Here is a 13,399-nt window from a genome sequence, read left to right as displayed (position 1 = left end):
GCAATTTGGCAATTCCGTATGGTTTGGTCGCGAAAGCGGTGAGCGGTGACAGAAATTCTTCCCCTCCGCCTTTGGATGCCTTTTTTTACTAATTTCATTAAAGCCATTGTTCCCCTCTACAATCGCCAACAATGGGCGCCGGTGCAAGTACACAGTCGCCTCCCCCGGCAGACGCATGTCCAGTCGATCACAAAACCCGCGAAGTTTGGCTCCAGCAACACCGTGCCTCTGGCGGAGCTCCTCATCCACCACCTCCGTCTGCCGATTCCGAGCCTCGAACAAAAGCACAACGACCTCTTTCTGCAGATCGCGAAGTGAGCAGCATACCGCGTGCCTTTAATGACAGAGCGGATTCATCGCAAACCGCTTCAGTATGCCCATCACCGTACGCCGCATCGCATGATACCCCATCCAATGCGGAAGATGAAACGGGCCATGACAAGACCTCCGGAAACTGGATATACCCCTCAGAGCGTCAATTCTTCGAAGCTCTTGTGAAAAAAGGCAACACGCCAACTTCGACCAACTCGCCAACTGAATTAGCGACAACAGTGGCGTCCATTATCCCTATCCACAATGCCGTTAATGAGCGTGCCTGGCAGCAGATTCTAGATTGGGAAAAGAAGGCTCCTTCGTCGGACCCTGGGAGCCGGAAATGCGGTGGTCCGAAGCTGTATTCATTCCGCGGGTTGGGCGTTGACCCTCAGTTTCTGAGTCCACGCGCCCGGGTCAATAGCTGGATGGGCTACCAGCTGCCGTTTGACCGACACGACTGGGTTGTTGAGCGATGCGATGGAGAACGAGTTGAATATGTGATTGATTTTTACCAAGGGAAGTCTTCAGGTGGAACAAGTGCTGCTGCGGGGTTGACTGCCAACGCCGGTCCCGGGAAACTGAGCTTCTATCTAGACGTACGACCTAAGCTGAACAGCTTCGAGGGTTGGCGAATGCGATTCAACCGGTACTTTGGCTAACGTGTTGAGATGAAAAACATACAATCTCCCCTCCATTCCTTTTCACCTCCCCCCCCCTTCTTTTCTTGGACTGCATATATGAAGGCGAACAAGGAGTTAAACACCAGTTTCAGTGGAATTTATACCATTGTGTCATGTATAACAACGAGTCATGTACGATAACAATATCTAAAAATAAACGAGGCAAGAAAAAGCGTAGCATATATTGTCTCTTCCACTCCATTAACGCCGGAACCGCAAAGTAGCAAATCAAGTCCATCGCAAACCATAAGCCGTATACATCGAGAAAGGGATATCGTAACGAATGGACAAACAAACAGGATATCTAATCATAGCACAGCATGCGCACAGTGCGCGGGACGATCGAGCATAAGGACCATCTTATCCAAGAGTTGCCGCGAGGACAATGATGACCAAGATAACAGCAAGAATGACGAGCAGACAGCACGCCTTATTCCGCGCATTCTTCTGATACCGGCTGGCGCTTCGAAGCTCGGAATTCGCGCCCTGGGTGTTGGATCCGACATTCTGGACGTTCTCACCGATGATGTCCAGCTGACTACCTTGCTCATTAACAATGTGCGCGACATCCCGGAATAGCTCGTTAAGTTCTCCAACGCTTTGCTCGATGTTGCGGATTTCCGACTCTCGCTCAATGATCAAGGATTCTTGGAAGTCCACTTCGTTCTGGTTTGCAAGGCGGGGCTGCTGTTCCAACTGTTGTTGTTGTAGCTGCTGTTGAGCCTCTGAGTCCGCTGGAGGAAGTTCGCCTTCATCCATGGCGGTGCGAGCAGCGACGGCAGATGCTCGCTGTTTCTCCAGAGCACGACGCTGGACGGTCTGGAATTCCTCCAGGGTACTCTTGAACTCAGCAGACAGCTTCTGCTGTGTCCATTTTTGCGCGGGCTGGATTTACATGTGTTAGCTTGACATACAGAAGACACCCCGCGCTGGGTAATATATCCAGTAACATACATTGACATCCTCCCACGCCTTTACTTTCTTCATACCGTCTCCCACATCCTTGAATCCCGAGCGGGTCTCCTCCAGCAGATCATGTACTCGTTCGCGCACGCGATCCGTATCCCTTTTAGTCCCTAGAAGAGCGATCTGGTTTGACAAGCGAGAAATATTCGACGTCAAGTTGAACAACTGATTGGAGAGGGTCTCCGTAAGGCGGTGGAATTCGGGATCATCACGATACTGGGGATCATCGGAACGACGGAGAGGGGTAGTCTGGGATTCCAGGGAGTTCAAGCGATCGAAAGACATGACTTCGGATGAATAATCAGAAAAGGTGGATGGAGTGAGTTTGTTGACGGGAATGCAGCGAAGTGCAGCATGCAGTCATACCAAGAGGAAGTGGTTTTGCTGCCTTTGGCAAGCGGTGGATGCCCGGAATCACAGGCCGCTATCACATGATAAGCCGTGCTAGTCCATTTTGGAGCTAGTGTGGAGACATCCTAGAAGCCACAAATAGGATCACCTGACCATGTGGCTGTGGTGGGACGTGGCTGGTGTGTTTTGATGCTTTTGGATCCGAAAAGCTTCATTTTGTCGTCGCTTTCTTTCAACGCCTGCCCAACGCCCTTCGTTCGGCCAGCTTTCCGCAAATTGCTCCACTGGAGCTATTCGTCATACCACCGGTGCCGCGGTCCTGAACATGCTGTGAAATTTTGTTTATCTATTTTTGTCTCTCTGTTCGGAGATCTCGCAGTCCTTTCTTCTCCAGCTTCCACCATGGCTGCTGTTCGACCTCGACCGTATAGGCGCATTTTGACCTCTGCGCTCCACCGGAGGTTTGTTCATGCTTCTGCTCTGGCGGTCTTGGTCTGCTACGTCGTCGCATTTGCGATTGGGGATAAATCATCCTGTGAGTACCTCGAGAGCAGCTATTTGGAGACCAGTAGCTAATTGCTCATCGTCACATAGTCTTCTGGTCATGGTTCCCAATTGGCGGATGCGGAATTCGTACTGTTCTTCTATTTCTCTCGTACTTGGTCGTCTTTGTCCTGCGTGTTGGTCAAATGCACATCGGCTCGAGAACGACCACTTCCTCGATCAGTACCGTTAAGCACCTCGTCCCTCTACATTTCATTCAAACTTTCGGATGGTACCTATTCTCCGCCTGGTGGTTCAGCGAAATCTACAAGTGGTCACGTCCTCTGAGTGCAGAGCTTGAGTGGGTGAAACGCGGCAAGTACGTGCTGTTAAATCCCGAGGTGTCAACATTGGGCGCAATCTAACGTTTGATGCAGACCATACGAACGTGCAAGCTTGAATGAAAGATCCCTCTACCTCTACAGTTACCATATGGTTCTGGCAGTTGTCCAGTCGGTTTTCCATCTCTACCACGATTACGATCGCATTCCTATCACTATCGCAAAACGCTCGCCCACCGCCGAGGATCAAAGAACACATCCACAGGAGTCGGTTTCCAAGAAGATTCAGCTTGCCTTGCCTGGTTTTGTTAGAGACGGCGTTAAAAGGAGTGCAGTTGTTGCCGCCATTTGTCCTGTCTTCTATACCCTCTTCCTAAGACGTCCAGCATGGAGCTTTACCATGTATTTTGCGAAACTGTTCTGGAATTTCCCACGGTCGGCTGCGGACCCCCCAGGACGCATCCCTCCGATCGGTCCGGGTTTGATTTTCCGTTCTCTTGTTTCCGGGTTGCTGCTTGTCCTTTGCTGGCAAACCTCGAACCTGTTCTTTTCCGTGTTCATCAGCAAGGAGCCTCTTAAGCGAGGCCAGCCTCTTACAGGAGATGCTAAAGATCCTAATGGAAGCCTGTTGGACGGATTGAAGGCAAAGAAGGAGACTGTCAAGACGTTTGCGTTTTGGGAGCTGTGTCTTATCAGCCAGCAATTTGCAGACCGCCGGAAAGCGATTCTCAACGACATCGACCGTGAAGGTGGTTCGGCCTGGTCGCAGATTTTGCAATCTGCCACGGAGGTGATCAAAGGTATCTCTACCCGGATCGAGGAGAAGACAAACCCATCGTCAGGGCAAAGCGCCGCCCGGCCAGCCGAACAGACTCAACCCGTTATTCACAGCCTTCCGCGGTTAACAGAGCCTCCCAAGGAGGGCAACTTCTTTGCTTCGTCACCAGAGGCAGCTTCGCGGCGCGAGAAGTTTGGAGAGGCTTTCAGCACAGCGGCCAAGTCGTATGGACAATCGTCAGACTGGACACCGGTCGCTCGTGCTAAGGCTCGCAATGTTTTCGACCGTGCATCTACTGCCGTGCTCAGTCCAGAGAGAAAACAGAAGCTGCTTGCGTCGACACAGGAAATCAGATTGCTCACTGATGGCGATTCGACTGCCAAGCCTGAGAATGTCCACCCGTTGGTTGCACAGTTCCTTCGGTCACCACTGGGTCAACCTTTCCGGCAGACGTATGCCCGACGGCTGTCTAGCATCGTCCTTGGCTCGCCCTACGCGACGGTGAGCCCGATTATTGACGCTATTGAATCGCTGAACCGTCTCCTCGTCGCAAGTCTTCAGGAGGACAACTACGGTACAGTCCAGGGCGATGTCCCCGGTGTTGTGCGTCTCTTTACGGACACAATCAAGACCCTTGAAGCATTTATCAACGGGGGCTTGGATGCGCACTGGACGGATGTCAACTTCCCTCCATCCGGCAATCCGGAGGCACAAGCGGCGGCCCGTCGTGTTCCGAACGTGGACATCGTCCTTGACACGTTGAAGCGGTGTCTCGCAGACTTGTTGTCCGTGTTCAACCCGTACCTGCGGGACATTGGACTTGTGGGCAAGGATCTGAGATTGGCCAAGGAAGCAGCTGGGTTATTTGAAGACGTTGAGATGTCAATGTTATAGACTAACAATGCACTGTGCCCTTCATTATGTGTCTTATGATCGATATATTTGGGATATATGGTAACAGTGATATATTCCCATTTTCTTTAAATGTTCATTTTGAATTGGAAGCATTGCTCCGGCGTTTTATATAGGAATTGACACCATCAATTTAATGGGGATGTTGCTAGAAATCGTTGGAAAATAGTCACATGACATCATTTAGCAGATAACAACCATCCCACTTTCACCATAAAAAGCACCCCGGAATATGAATCGAACCACAACATAACTCAACAAAGACCACTATAATGTCCCTCCAAAACACCTGGCATCACCGTAAAGTAGCGGAAACCGCTGCAAAGGCATGTTTCATCTGCTACAAACCCTCGAGTAGTGTTTTGATTACCCCGGATAACAAAGTACTCCCCCACCCCTGACCTACTTGCCAATGTATCTATTACTAAATTCGCATAGGATTTCTTTTACATATGTCCCGCGCATTTGAAAGATCGCAATTTCTGCTCTCCAGTTGTGGATACGGCGGGGCCGGAGGCGAAGGGGAAAGAGGAGGCGTTGGCGAGGGAGATTGAGAAGGTGAAGATGGAGTACGAGGAGAAGCAGCAGAGGAAGAAGGAGAAAGAAAAGGGGAAGGACGGGAAAGAGAAGAAAGATGCAGACAAGGACAAGGATGCCAAATCGGATGAGAAGGAGAGGGACGATAAGGTGCTCCTTCCTTGTTTCTGCTCACTAGACGACGGCTAACGGGTGAAGATTAATTCCCTGAGGAAGCAAGAAAAGGCACAGGGACAAGGACAAGGGAGCACATCAACAGACGACTCACCCCGTGTATTCTCTCTGCACAAGTACGTCAACCGCCAGATCCGCGTCTAGCCATTACTGTACTAAACGACGGCCAGGAATTTCTATCAAATGCGCGTCGACCGCCTGCGTAATATCGAGATGGCCAAGCGCAATCGTCAACGGTTGCAGGATCCATCGCTGTTCCCGTCTGTTCCGTCGAGGGGTCTTTGATTCAACGACATGAGGAGGGACAGACAAGCATACAAGGACTATCTACATGTATCTTCGGGAGTCATCGGGTTCATGTATTGGCCCAGAGCTAACAACAATCTAGCTCAAGGCCATGACGATTGCAATATCAGATGGCCAACTAGCTCTGCATCGCCTCATTCTGAATCCAGCTACGCCGACTCGCTGTTCTAGACGCAATTGCCTTTGACCACATCACAGGGCTGTGCTGCTGCACTGTACTGCACTGCACATACCCGGTTGATCGAGAACAGACATCCGGGTTTACTGGGTCTGTACACCGTGCTTCTGCTGCTGCCTCAGTGAGTTGAGGTAAGTAAGCACTAGCAATCTGCAAGAGCAATCACAGTCAGCTCAGCTTGACGTTGATATCGTGTAGACAGATATCCATGGGTCACGGGAGAATTGGGAATAAAGTTGAAGGGGGCATTCTTAGCATTGCAATGACTAGAAATACTAACTAACAAGCCTATCCCTGCCCCTGCTTGGCTATACTATAGACTGGCCAAGGTAAGAGCCACACTAGTATCTATGCAGCGTAAACTGATTTGTATCCTGTAACGAATACCAATCTTATACAGAATACATACATACTCCGTAGACATCAAGATCAGCTCAGCGAAATTATCCTGCACTGGCCAACATGAATATGTCGTCGTACCACGGAACAAAGAATCAACAATCCAGACACAACCCCGCTCCAAAAAAGGCAATGGGGCAGTGCAGTACCGGCATCCTGGATGTCAAACACTCCATCCAATCAACACCGTTCCTCGGGCTCCACTCTTGGTCCGGGCTTCTAGAATTCCCATCGAAGAGTATCCGTGGGTCTGCCGTACAGTATTGTACATACAAGTGTTCTGTATTGGTACCTGTATAGATAGTCATGGAGATTGAATAGAATGACAGTCAGTAATGAATGTACCATGGATCACAAGGACGAGTACACAACGAACCAGGCTCTGAGTGTAATTTGTACATAGTACGGTGAAGCTCAATCTCCGTCCAGCCTGGCCCTAATAATACCCTGTATCCCATTGGCTCTCATCTCGCCTACCCGCTTGCACAGCCCCCGAACCAGCGCTAGTCCTAATCCCCTTCGCGAGACAGGTTAAGAGGCGGACATTAAGGGAAGGGCAAATAAGAGTAAGAGGGGGTAAGCACTTTGCGCTTTGCGCTTTGCGCTTTGCGCTTTGTTGATCCTGCCTCCTGATGGCTTTTTGGGTACTCTGTACGAGGCATGCAATGAGAATAGAGGATGGGATTATTTCCATAGTACAAAATCCTGTCCTACTAGTTCAGGGTCTACTCCGCAGCAGATCGGGTTTTGTTCCTACTCGTTATTGTCCATGTTTTCTGAACTGTACTACTGTTAAAGTACAGTGATGTACGAGTACTAGAATGCAGATCAAGGACTGGAACGTGATGATCAAGGGTTATTGTCATATCCCGCCCTAGCCAGACGTCGTAAAGTCCCCCTTGGATGGTCCCGAGTGCTCCTTGCTTTTGCGCGACAAGTCAGCGCTTGGATCATATTCCATCTGCACGGAACACCGTGGCGGCACAATGCAGCCCGTCCACCACCATGCCTGAGTCGCTCATGACGTAACAGGCGTTTCGATCTGACCACTAGCAAATAGAGTTTCGAGTCTGGGGTGTGACGCGGCTGGTGCTTAACTGTCACTTGTAATTTTTAAAGCACAAAAAAAAAGAAAGGAAAGAAAAAAGGAAAGAAACTTTCAGTTGTATCGTGCCTGTGTGCTAGAGATTCCCCCTCCCCGTTTCATCTACCGCATTTGCATTTGGCCTCATCCCAGGAGGCAAACGAATGCCCAATGCAGCAGCCGGTGACCGTGCGGCGAAGTTAGTGCGGTTCACAACGTCAACTCGAGCCTTGGCGAGCCCAATAGCCGGAACAATCCAGCTGCCACAGCTGCACTGCATCCCCTGCCAGGCAAACTTGCCGATGTTCTGGCCGCAGACGCTATTGGGGCAAGTGAGGCGGCCAGATAATGGCGCATCATCAGGATGCGAACCGTACACTGCGTCGGAGGAAGGTGTTGTGTTTGGGAAGAGACAGGGACGCATCCATGTCAGGGGATGTAAAAAAACGTGAGCACATTCTGTGCTTGGTTTCGAGTTGTTTTGTTGTTCATGTGGAATGATGAACTGGGTGGTTGCCAGCATGCGCCTTCTACATTCAGTTTCATATCCAAACGAAAGTAACAGAGGGTAACATACCGACACTTACGACATTTGATTTCGGTCGTACGATCAACATCCTGCGGCTTATGGGGCTGCTCATCTTCAAACAGTACCGAGCTCATTTCCGGCGCACGGCCACATGCAACGCTTTCTTCAACTTCACGACGGTACAGCCATCGATTGTACAGTGGGTGCCCGGTGACATCATCACCAGGACAGCCCATCTCATGATAGATCCTCAGCTGCTCCATGAACCCTTCATTTGGTTCGCAGAGGGGACGCGCCTCCCTCAGCAGCGCCAGCGCTGACTCGGGCGTTTGCGTCTTGGGCTGACGGTGGAGTAAGTAGGCTATGCAGACAGTAGCAGACCGAGATTTCCCCATAGCACTACGTTTATTAGTACTGAATACACCTTGAGAAGTACACGTGACCATATAGATGACACTAACCAATGAACCAAAACGCTTCCCCCGGTATCTAAACCATTCTGGATAAACTTAATGACAGCGGGGAAATGCTGTAAAAGATTTTCGTCGTCCACATCGTCTACCTCAATGTTATAACGCTGATAATCTTGGAGGATTTTATCTGCCTGCTGGAGGCGTAGCACGGAGACCAGGTGAGTGATATTTGCTCTGGTCAAGGCAGCCTTGTTCTTGAGTGATAGAACCCTGATCACAGTCAGCGCAGCCCCGCACAATCGGAAACGAAGGAAGCTACTGACCCTCCAATGAAAATATTATGACCGGGAATCTGATTCATAGCCATTATGAGAATGAATGAGGCAGCCTAATCAGATGGTGATGATGGCGAGGTCAGGTTAATACTTGGATTCCCGAAAGAGAGTAGTCGACCAAAACTGGCAGTCGGCATAAAATGAACATGATTGGCTGGGCTGTGATAACCCATCACGTGACGATAATACAAGTAGGGCTTAGGGCAAGGCATGATTGGCTCGATGATGCTCGGGGATTCTACTTCTCCGTGAACCCGAGCTGTAACCGGTGAGATCTTCTGGTCCACTGGCAATAATGCTTAGTATGGGGAAGGAGTGTGAGGAGATAATCAGTTCCATACACAGCGTCGCCCAAACGGGATGGATATGCAGTGATTGGCGCTTAAACCCTGCCAAGCGCAGACCCTGGCATGGTTAATTTATTACGAACGCACTTGAGGGTTGATGCTGAGGATACCGAAAGCGGAAGGAGCTTATCTGATTCATGGAAGACACACGTACAAGCAGTTAGGAGCAGGCAAGTATGCTTGTACCGGGGTTAAGGAAAGTAAACGATAGCCTGCTTTGCCTTGCTAAATAATGCGCGTTAATGTTCGCGCATGAGTCGCACTCCGTAGTTACCCCGTACCAGAAAGTCACGAGACCATAACCGTAAGGCTTAAGGCTGATAACCTTATGACGATTGCGACAATGAGCTTATCCAGAGTTTATTTTTGCTATCTCATATACTGTGTATGCTCTATGCAGTACTCTACGGAATAATAAATGTCGTTCAACTGAGCAATATGCACTCTACAGAGTACGGAGTATAGTGAGATTATTGTCCGTGGGATCTCCTATTCAGACAAATGCGATTATGTATTTGATGACAGCAAGCGACGGGGTCCGGTGGCAGTGCTGTCTCGAGGGTCCAGTGGAAGCCAATCAGAGGAAGAAAGGTGGGGCAGCCTGGTCTGGTTCGATGCAGTTTTTAATACGCACTATTACAGATTCTGTACAGTTTCTGTAGGAGTACCAAGTACGTCAAGTGCTGATTTACTCAGAATTTAGCCCCAGATATAAGTGTTTAATAGAGTACTATACTGAGTACTTGTAGAAATATTTCATTCTACAGAGTACAAGTACATACTAGTACTAGAGTCCAGATCCGTGGCGAACCAGAAGGCGGATAGCAGTGGACCGCCAGCACTGCCTCGTTCGTTCTCCATACTCCACCCGTATTGAATTCACCGCTTGAGATTACAGTTGACGTATGTCGTATGCGTATTCGGATGTTTCTTCGCCTTGCGCTGCCCTATGCCTTGCTTCCGGAGTTTATGATGGTTTACCCAAGTATCCGTACATTAAACGTGGTGTTTGCCGATGACCCCTTGAAGGTGTATTGTAACATTACTGTATCAATATTGTTGCCAAAGTTTAAACCAACCGCTGAACGTTTGACTATATCCAAATATCCCCCATATCTTTCTTTTGTTCCAGTTTTCTCTTCAAAGTTATCCCTCTTGGTTACGGTCACCTGACTTGCATCTTCCTCATTCTCCATCCTCCCACTCTCTCCTCAACTCTTCACATGCGACTCGCCTTGTCGATTCCTTTCCTTCCCCGGTTTTGCCTCTTCTACCATCAGGAGATCGGGCTATACTATCGTCATCACTTCCCCAGCCTGATCACAGTCAGATTCCCATCTTGCATCCATCACACTCCCACACTTACGACTTGCATCTTCCAACATCATGTCCCTCTCCATTTGCTGAGTTGCCGCTACCTCAGCGACTTCCCCCACCCGGTGGCTTCTAATTCCTTGATCCTCGTCTCTTTGTTTTTTTTTTTTTTTTTTAATTAATGGCAGTCGGTTTCTCAACGTGTGTGACGCGACTGGTCGTGGCAAAACGTCGTCCAACAGCAAACTCCCTGCTGTGTCCCTCGCCTCTCAGCCCTATCGCTGGTCGGGCTGATTTCTCTCCGTCGTGCTGATTGCGCCTCGATCCGTTCCTTGTTTATATTAGTTATTGCCGCCGGACTGGCTTTCTCACTCTCTTTTCTTTTTATTATTTTACTTGGTCTGTCTAACTCGGCTATCGGAAGCGGGCTTCTGCAGTATCGAGGCGGAGAGTTGGGACGACCTTTTATCACAACCGCACATAACTTGATCCTGAGATTGCTGGTTCCACTCCGATTCCCTGTCGCTCCTTTTTCATTGTTTTCTCTGTGCGACAAGTCTTCTTCCTAGTATGGGATTCCCGCACTTGTCGCCACCCGCCATCAGTATCCACGACGTGAACGGTGGCTATGACAAACCACGTGTGATCGACCGATTCAGCCAGAGCTTGCCAACCTACCCTTTTTCCTCTTCAAGTCCTATGCCGATTCCGTCCAAATCAATGTCCAACTTTTCTCCTCCTCCACCTTTGCCTCCGCCGTCGCGTCTCGCGGATTTGGAGGACGGCCACGATGCCGGCTGGGTGCATGCCAATTCGCAGGGTTCCATGTCGACAAGAAAGCTTGCCCCTATCAGCCCCAGCTCCAGCCTATTTAGTGGTTATATCCACAATCGACGACCAGAGGCAACTGTGCACAGTGACTCCATGATGTTGGATGATTTAGAGGGGCGCCAAGGTCGTGTGCCTGTTCCCAGAAGTCCCGAAGCTCAGATCAGAATTGAGCCACCACCACCGATGGACGATGGATTTCGCAACTCCGTGGGCCCCCTCCCTGGGCCTGCGTCTATGTAAGCTTACTGAATCTATGGATATACAACCGGCCGACTAACCAAATCAGTCTGCAAGGTGAACGCGACTTTTCTCGAAGGAACATGAAAGATGCGTCAGATAGTTATGACCAACATCTTTTGTCCAAAATTGGGAAACCGCTCTCGCCACCCCAATCCATCAACGAGGGTCGAATGACCTCGACATTGACTATTCCGCCTCGCACTTTTGGCGGTTTACCCTCTCCTGGAGGCTCAGACGGTTCCATGCTCGATGTGAAATGGCAGCACAGCCCCATCTCCGCAGGAGGAATTTCGCCAGGTACCAAGGTCGGTTGGAACTATCTCGATTGCCGGAGTCCGAGTGTGGAAAGCAGTGCGCCTTCGTCAGGTGTGGAACACGATCATGCCGGCTATTCTTACCGACGCCGTGGTGGCAGAACGACACCGGATACCCTAAGCCTTCCCAGTCGATCCAACCGGGGAAGTTACGACGAAAGAGCGTTTTCGGATGTGGAGGGTGACTATGACGATTCGTTACCACCGCGACTGTTTCAGGTTCGGGAAGCTACGCCACCGTATTTGGACCACATGAGATCCGGCACGAAACGACGAGCATCCAGTCCGCCGCGGGAGATTATTGCTGATCATCGAGGTTCGCTTCATGTGACTACTAACAATGGTGACCTTTCTCAACGTCGAACGAGTGGATATCCGTTTGGGAACAATCTGTCGGTTAGCAGCACCTACACTCCAAGCCACGGCAGTCATTCAGCGGCATCTTCAATAAGTTACCGCACTTCCGGATCATATTCGTCAGCAGGGCTTTCTGTGGGTGCTAGCAGTATGACCAGCGTTTCTCCATACGACCGTCCCTCTCCCGGTGGACTATCGCCTGGACTCTCGCCCAACTCCGATTTAGATTCGTTGCACGACAAGTCGATCATGAACCCCAGCTCTCCTGGTGCTCTTCCCGGGCCGGCCATGATGCGCCCTGCGACTTCAGATACGCTGCAGCCACCCAGCGCCGCCCCACCAAGGAAGGTATCATTGCAAAACACGTTGACCGTGCCCAAGCTTGGTGGTCCCAAGGTGAGTGGACTGTACATCTGCGACTGCTGTCCAAAAAAGCCGAAGAAGTTCGACAACCCAGACGAACTTCGGGCCCACGAGATGGAGAAGCAGTACTCATGTCAATTCTGCAACAACCGGTTCAAGAACAAGAACGAAGCAGAACGACATCAAAACTCGCTCCACCTCCGTCGTCATTCATGGTCCTGCGCTGCGCTCCCGAACTTCCAGGCCGCTTTTCATTCTTCTGCGACAACGGCGTCTTCATCGTCCTCCTCGCAATCCAACAATAACAGTTCTTCATCATCCCACGATATCTGCGGCTACTGTGGTGAAGAATTCCCTAACTTGCCACAGCCTGATTGGGATCGTCGCTTTGAGCACTTGACTGCAGTGCACAAGTTTGGCGAGTGCAACAACGCAAAGAAGTTCTTCCGTGCGGATCACTTCCGTCAGCATTTGAAGCACAGCCATGCAGGAACTAGCGGAAAGTGGACGAACATTCTGGAAAACGCGTGCATGAAGGAGGAAGCACCCCCTGAGAAGAACAACGCCAGTGAAGATGGCAAGGCTGGGAATTCAGGGTCAAAAACATCCCCTTCCAGTGGATGCTGACAATTATTTACAAATATAAATACACAAAAAAACAACACATACAAGTTATGACACGACATGATATATTTTGGTTCCGTCTCGGGTCGGGTCTGTTGTCTGGCTTTTTTGGGAGATGGAAAAGGAGTCTGGTAGAGGCGGCTTTCTCGTTTTTGGGGAATTTCGTTTTTCTGTCTACTGTTTTGATTACTGTACTTTCTTGGAGTTGATTGGCTTTTTGGACATAGG

General features: G+C 50.1%; 6 protein-coding genes across 6 annotated transcripts; 4 read left to right on the top strand and 2 right to left on the bottom strand.

Moving 5' to 3' along the window:
* Positions 1 to 131: 131 nt before the first annotated feature.
* Positions 132 to 974, top strand: CYT2 (cytochrome c1 heme lyase CYT2; the record flags this gene model as incomplete). Its single annotated transcript, XM_043284935.1, has 1 exon — positions 132 to 974. The coding sequence occupies one exon, from the start codon at positions 132 to 134 to the stop codon at positions 972 to 974; it is 843 nt and encodes a 280-aa protein (XP_043133677.1).
* A 381-nt stretch (positions 975 to 1,355) lies between these two features.
* On the bottom strand, positions 1,356 to 2,246 carry ACHE_20612S (SNAP receptor PEP12; the record flags this gene model as incomplete). The annotated part of the gene is made up of 2 exons (XM_043284934.1): positions 1,356 to 1,880; positions 1,950 to 2,246. The coding sequence occupies 2 exons, from the start codon at positions 2,244 to 2,246 to the stop codon at positions 1,356 to 1,358; spliced, it is 822 nt and encodes a 273-aa protein (XP_043133676.1).
* Positions 2,247 to 2,714: 468 nt separating this feature from the next.
* Positions 2,715 to 4,808, top strand: ACHE_20611A (nucleoporin NDC1; the record flags this gene model as incomplete). Its single annotated transcript, XM_043284933.1, has 3 exons — positions 2,715 to 2,847; positions 2,907 to 3,174; positions 3,233 to 4,808. The coding sequence occupies 3 exons, from the start codon at positions 2,715 to 2,717 to the stop codon at positions 4,806 to 4,808; spliced, it is 1,977 nt and encodes a 658-aa protein (XP_043133675.1).
* Positions 4,809 to 5,098: 290 nt separating this feature from the next.
* On the top strand, positions 5,099 to 5,822 carry ACHE_20610A (AAA-ATPase Vps4-associated 1 family protein; the record flags this gene model as incomplete). Its single annotated transcript, XM_043284932.1, has 4 exons — positions 5,099 to 5,209; positions 5,265 to 5,513; positions 5,562 to 5,653; positions 5,708 to 5,822. The coding sequence occupies 4 exons, from the start codon at positions 5,099 to 5,101 to the stop codon at positions 5,820 to 5,822; spliced, it is 567 nt and encodes a 188-aa protein (XP_043133674.1).
* A 1,779-nt stretch (positions 5,823 to 7,601) lies between these two features.
* Positions 7,602 to 8,813, bottom strand: dspC (dual specificity phosphatase YVH1; the record flags this gene model as incomplete). Its single annotated transcript, XM_043284931.1, has 4 exons — positions 7,602 to 8,031; positions 8,082 to 8,432; positions 8,495 to 8,716; positions 8,770 to 8,813. The coding sequence occupies 4 exons, from the start codon at positions 8,811 to 8,813 to the stop codon at positions 7,602 to 7,604; spliced, it is 1,047 nt and encodes a 348-aa protein (XP_043133673.1).
* Positions 8,814 to 11,012: 2,199 nt separating this feature from the next.
* On the top strand, positions 11,013 to 13,174 carry znfA (putative C2H2 finger domain protein; the record flags this gene model as incomplete). Its single annotated transcript, XM_043284929.1, has 2 exons — positions 11,013 to 11,509; positions 11,560 to 13,174. The coding sequence occupies 2 exons, from the start codon at positions 11,013 to 11,015 to the stop codon at positions 13,172 to 13,174; spliced, it is 2,112 nt and encodes a 703-aa protein (XP_043133672.1).
* Between the last annotated feature and the right edge of the window lie 225 nt (positions 13,175 to 13,399).

Source organism: Aspergillus chevalieri, chromosome 2, assembly GCF_016861735.1.
Source record: "Aspergillus chevalieri M1 DNA, chromosome 2, nearly complete sequence".
Classification (NCBI taxonomy): Eukaryota; Fungi; Ascomycota; class Eurotiomycetes; order Eurotiales; family Aspergillaceae; genus Aspergillus; species Aspergillus chevalieri.
This window is presented reverse-complemented; position numbering and strand designations above follow the sequence as displayed.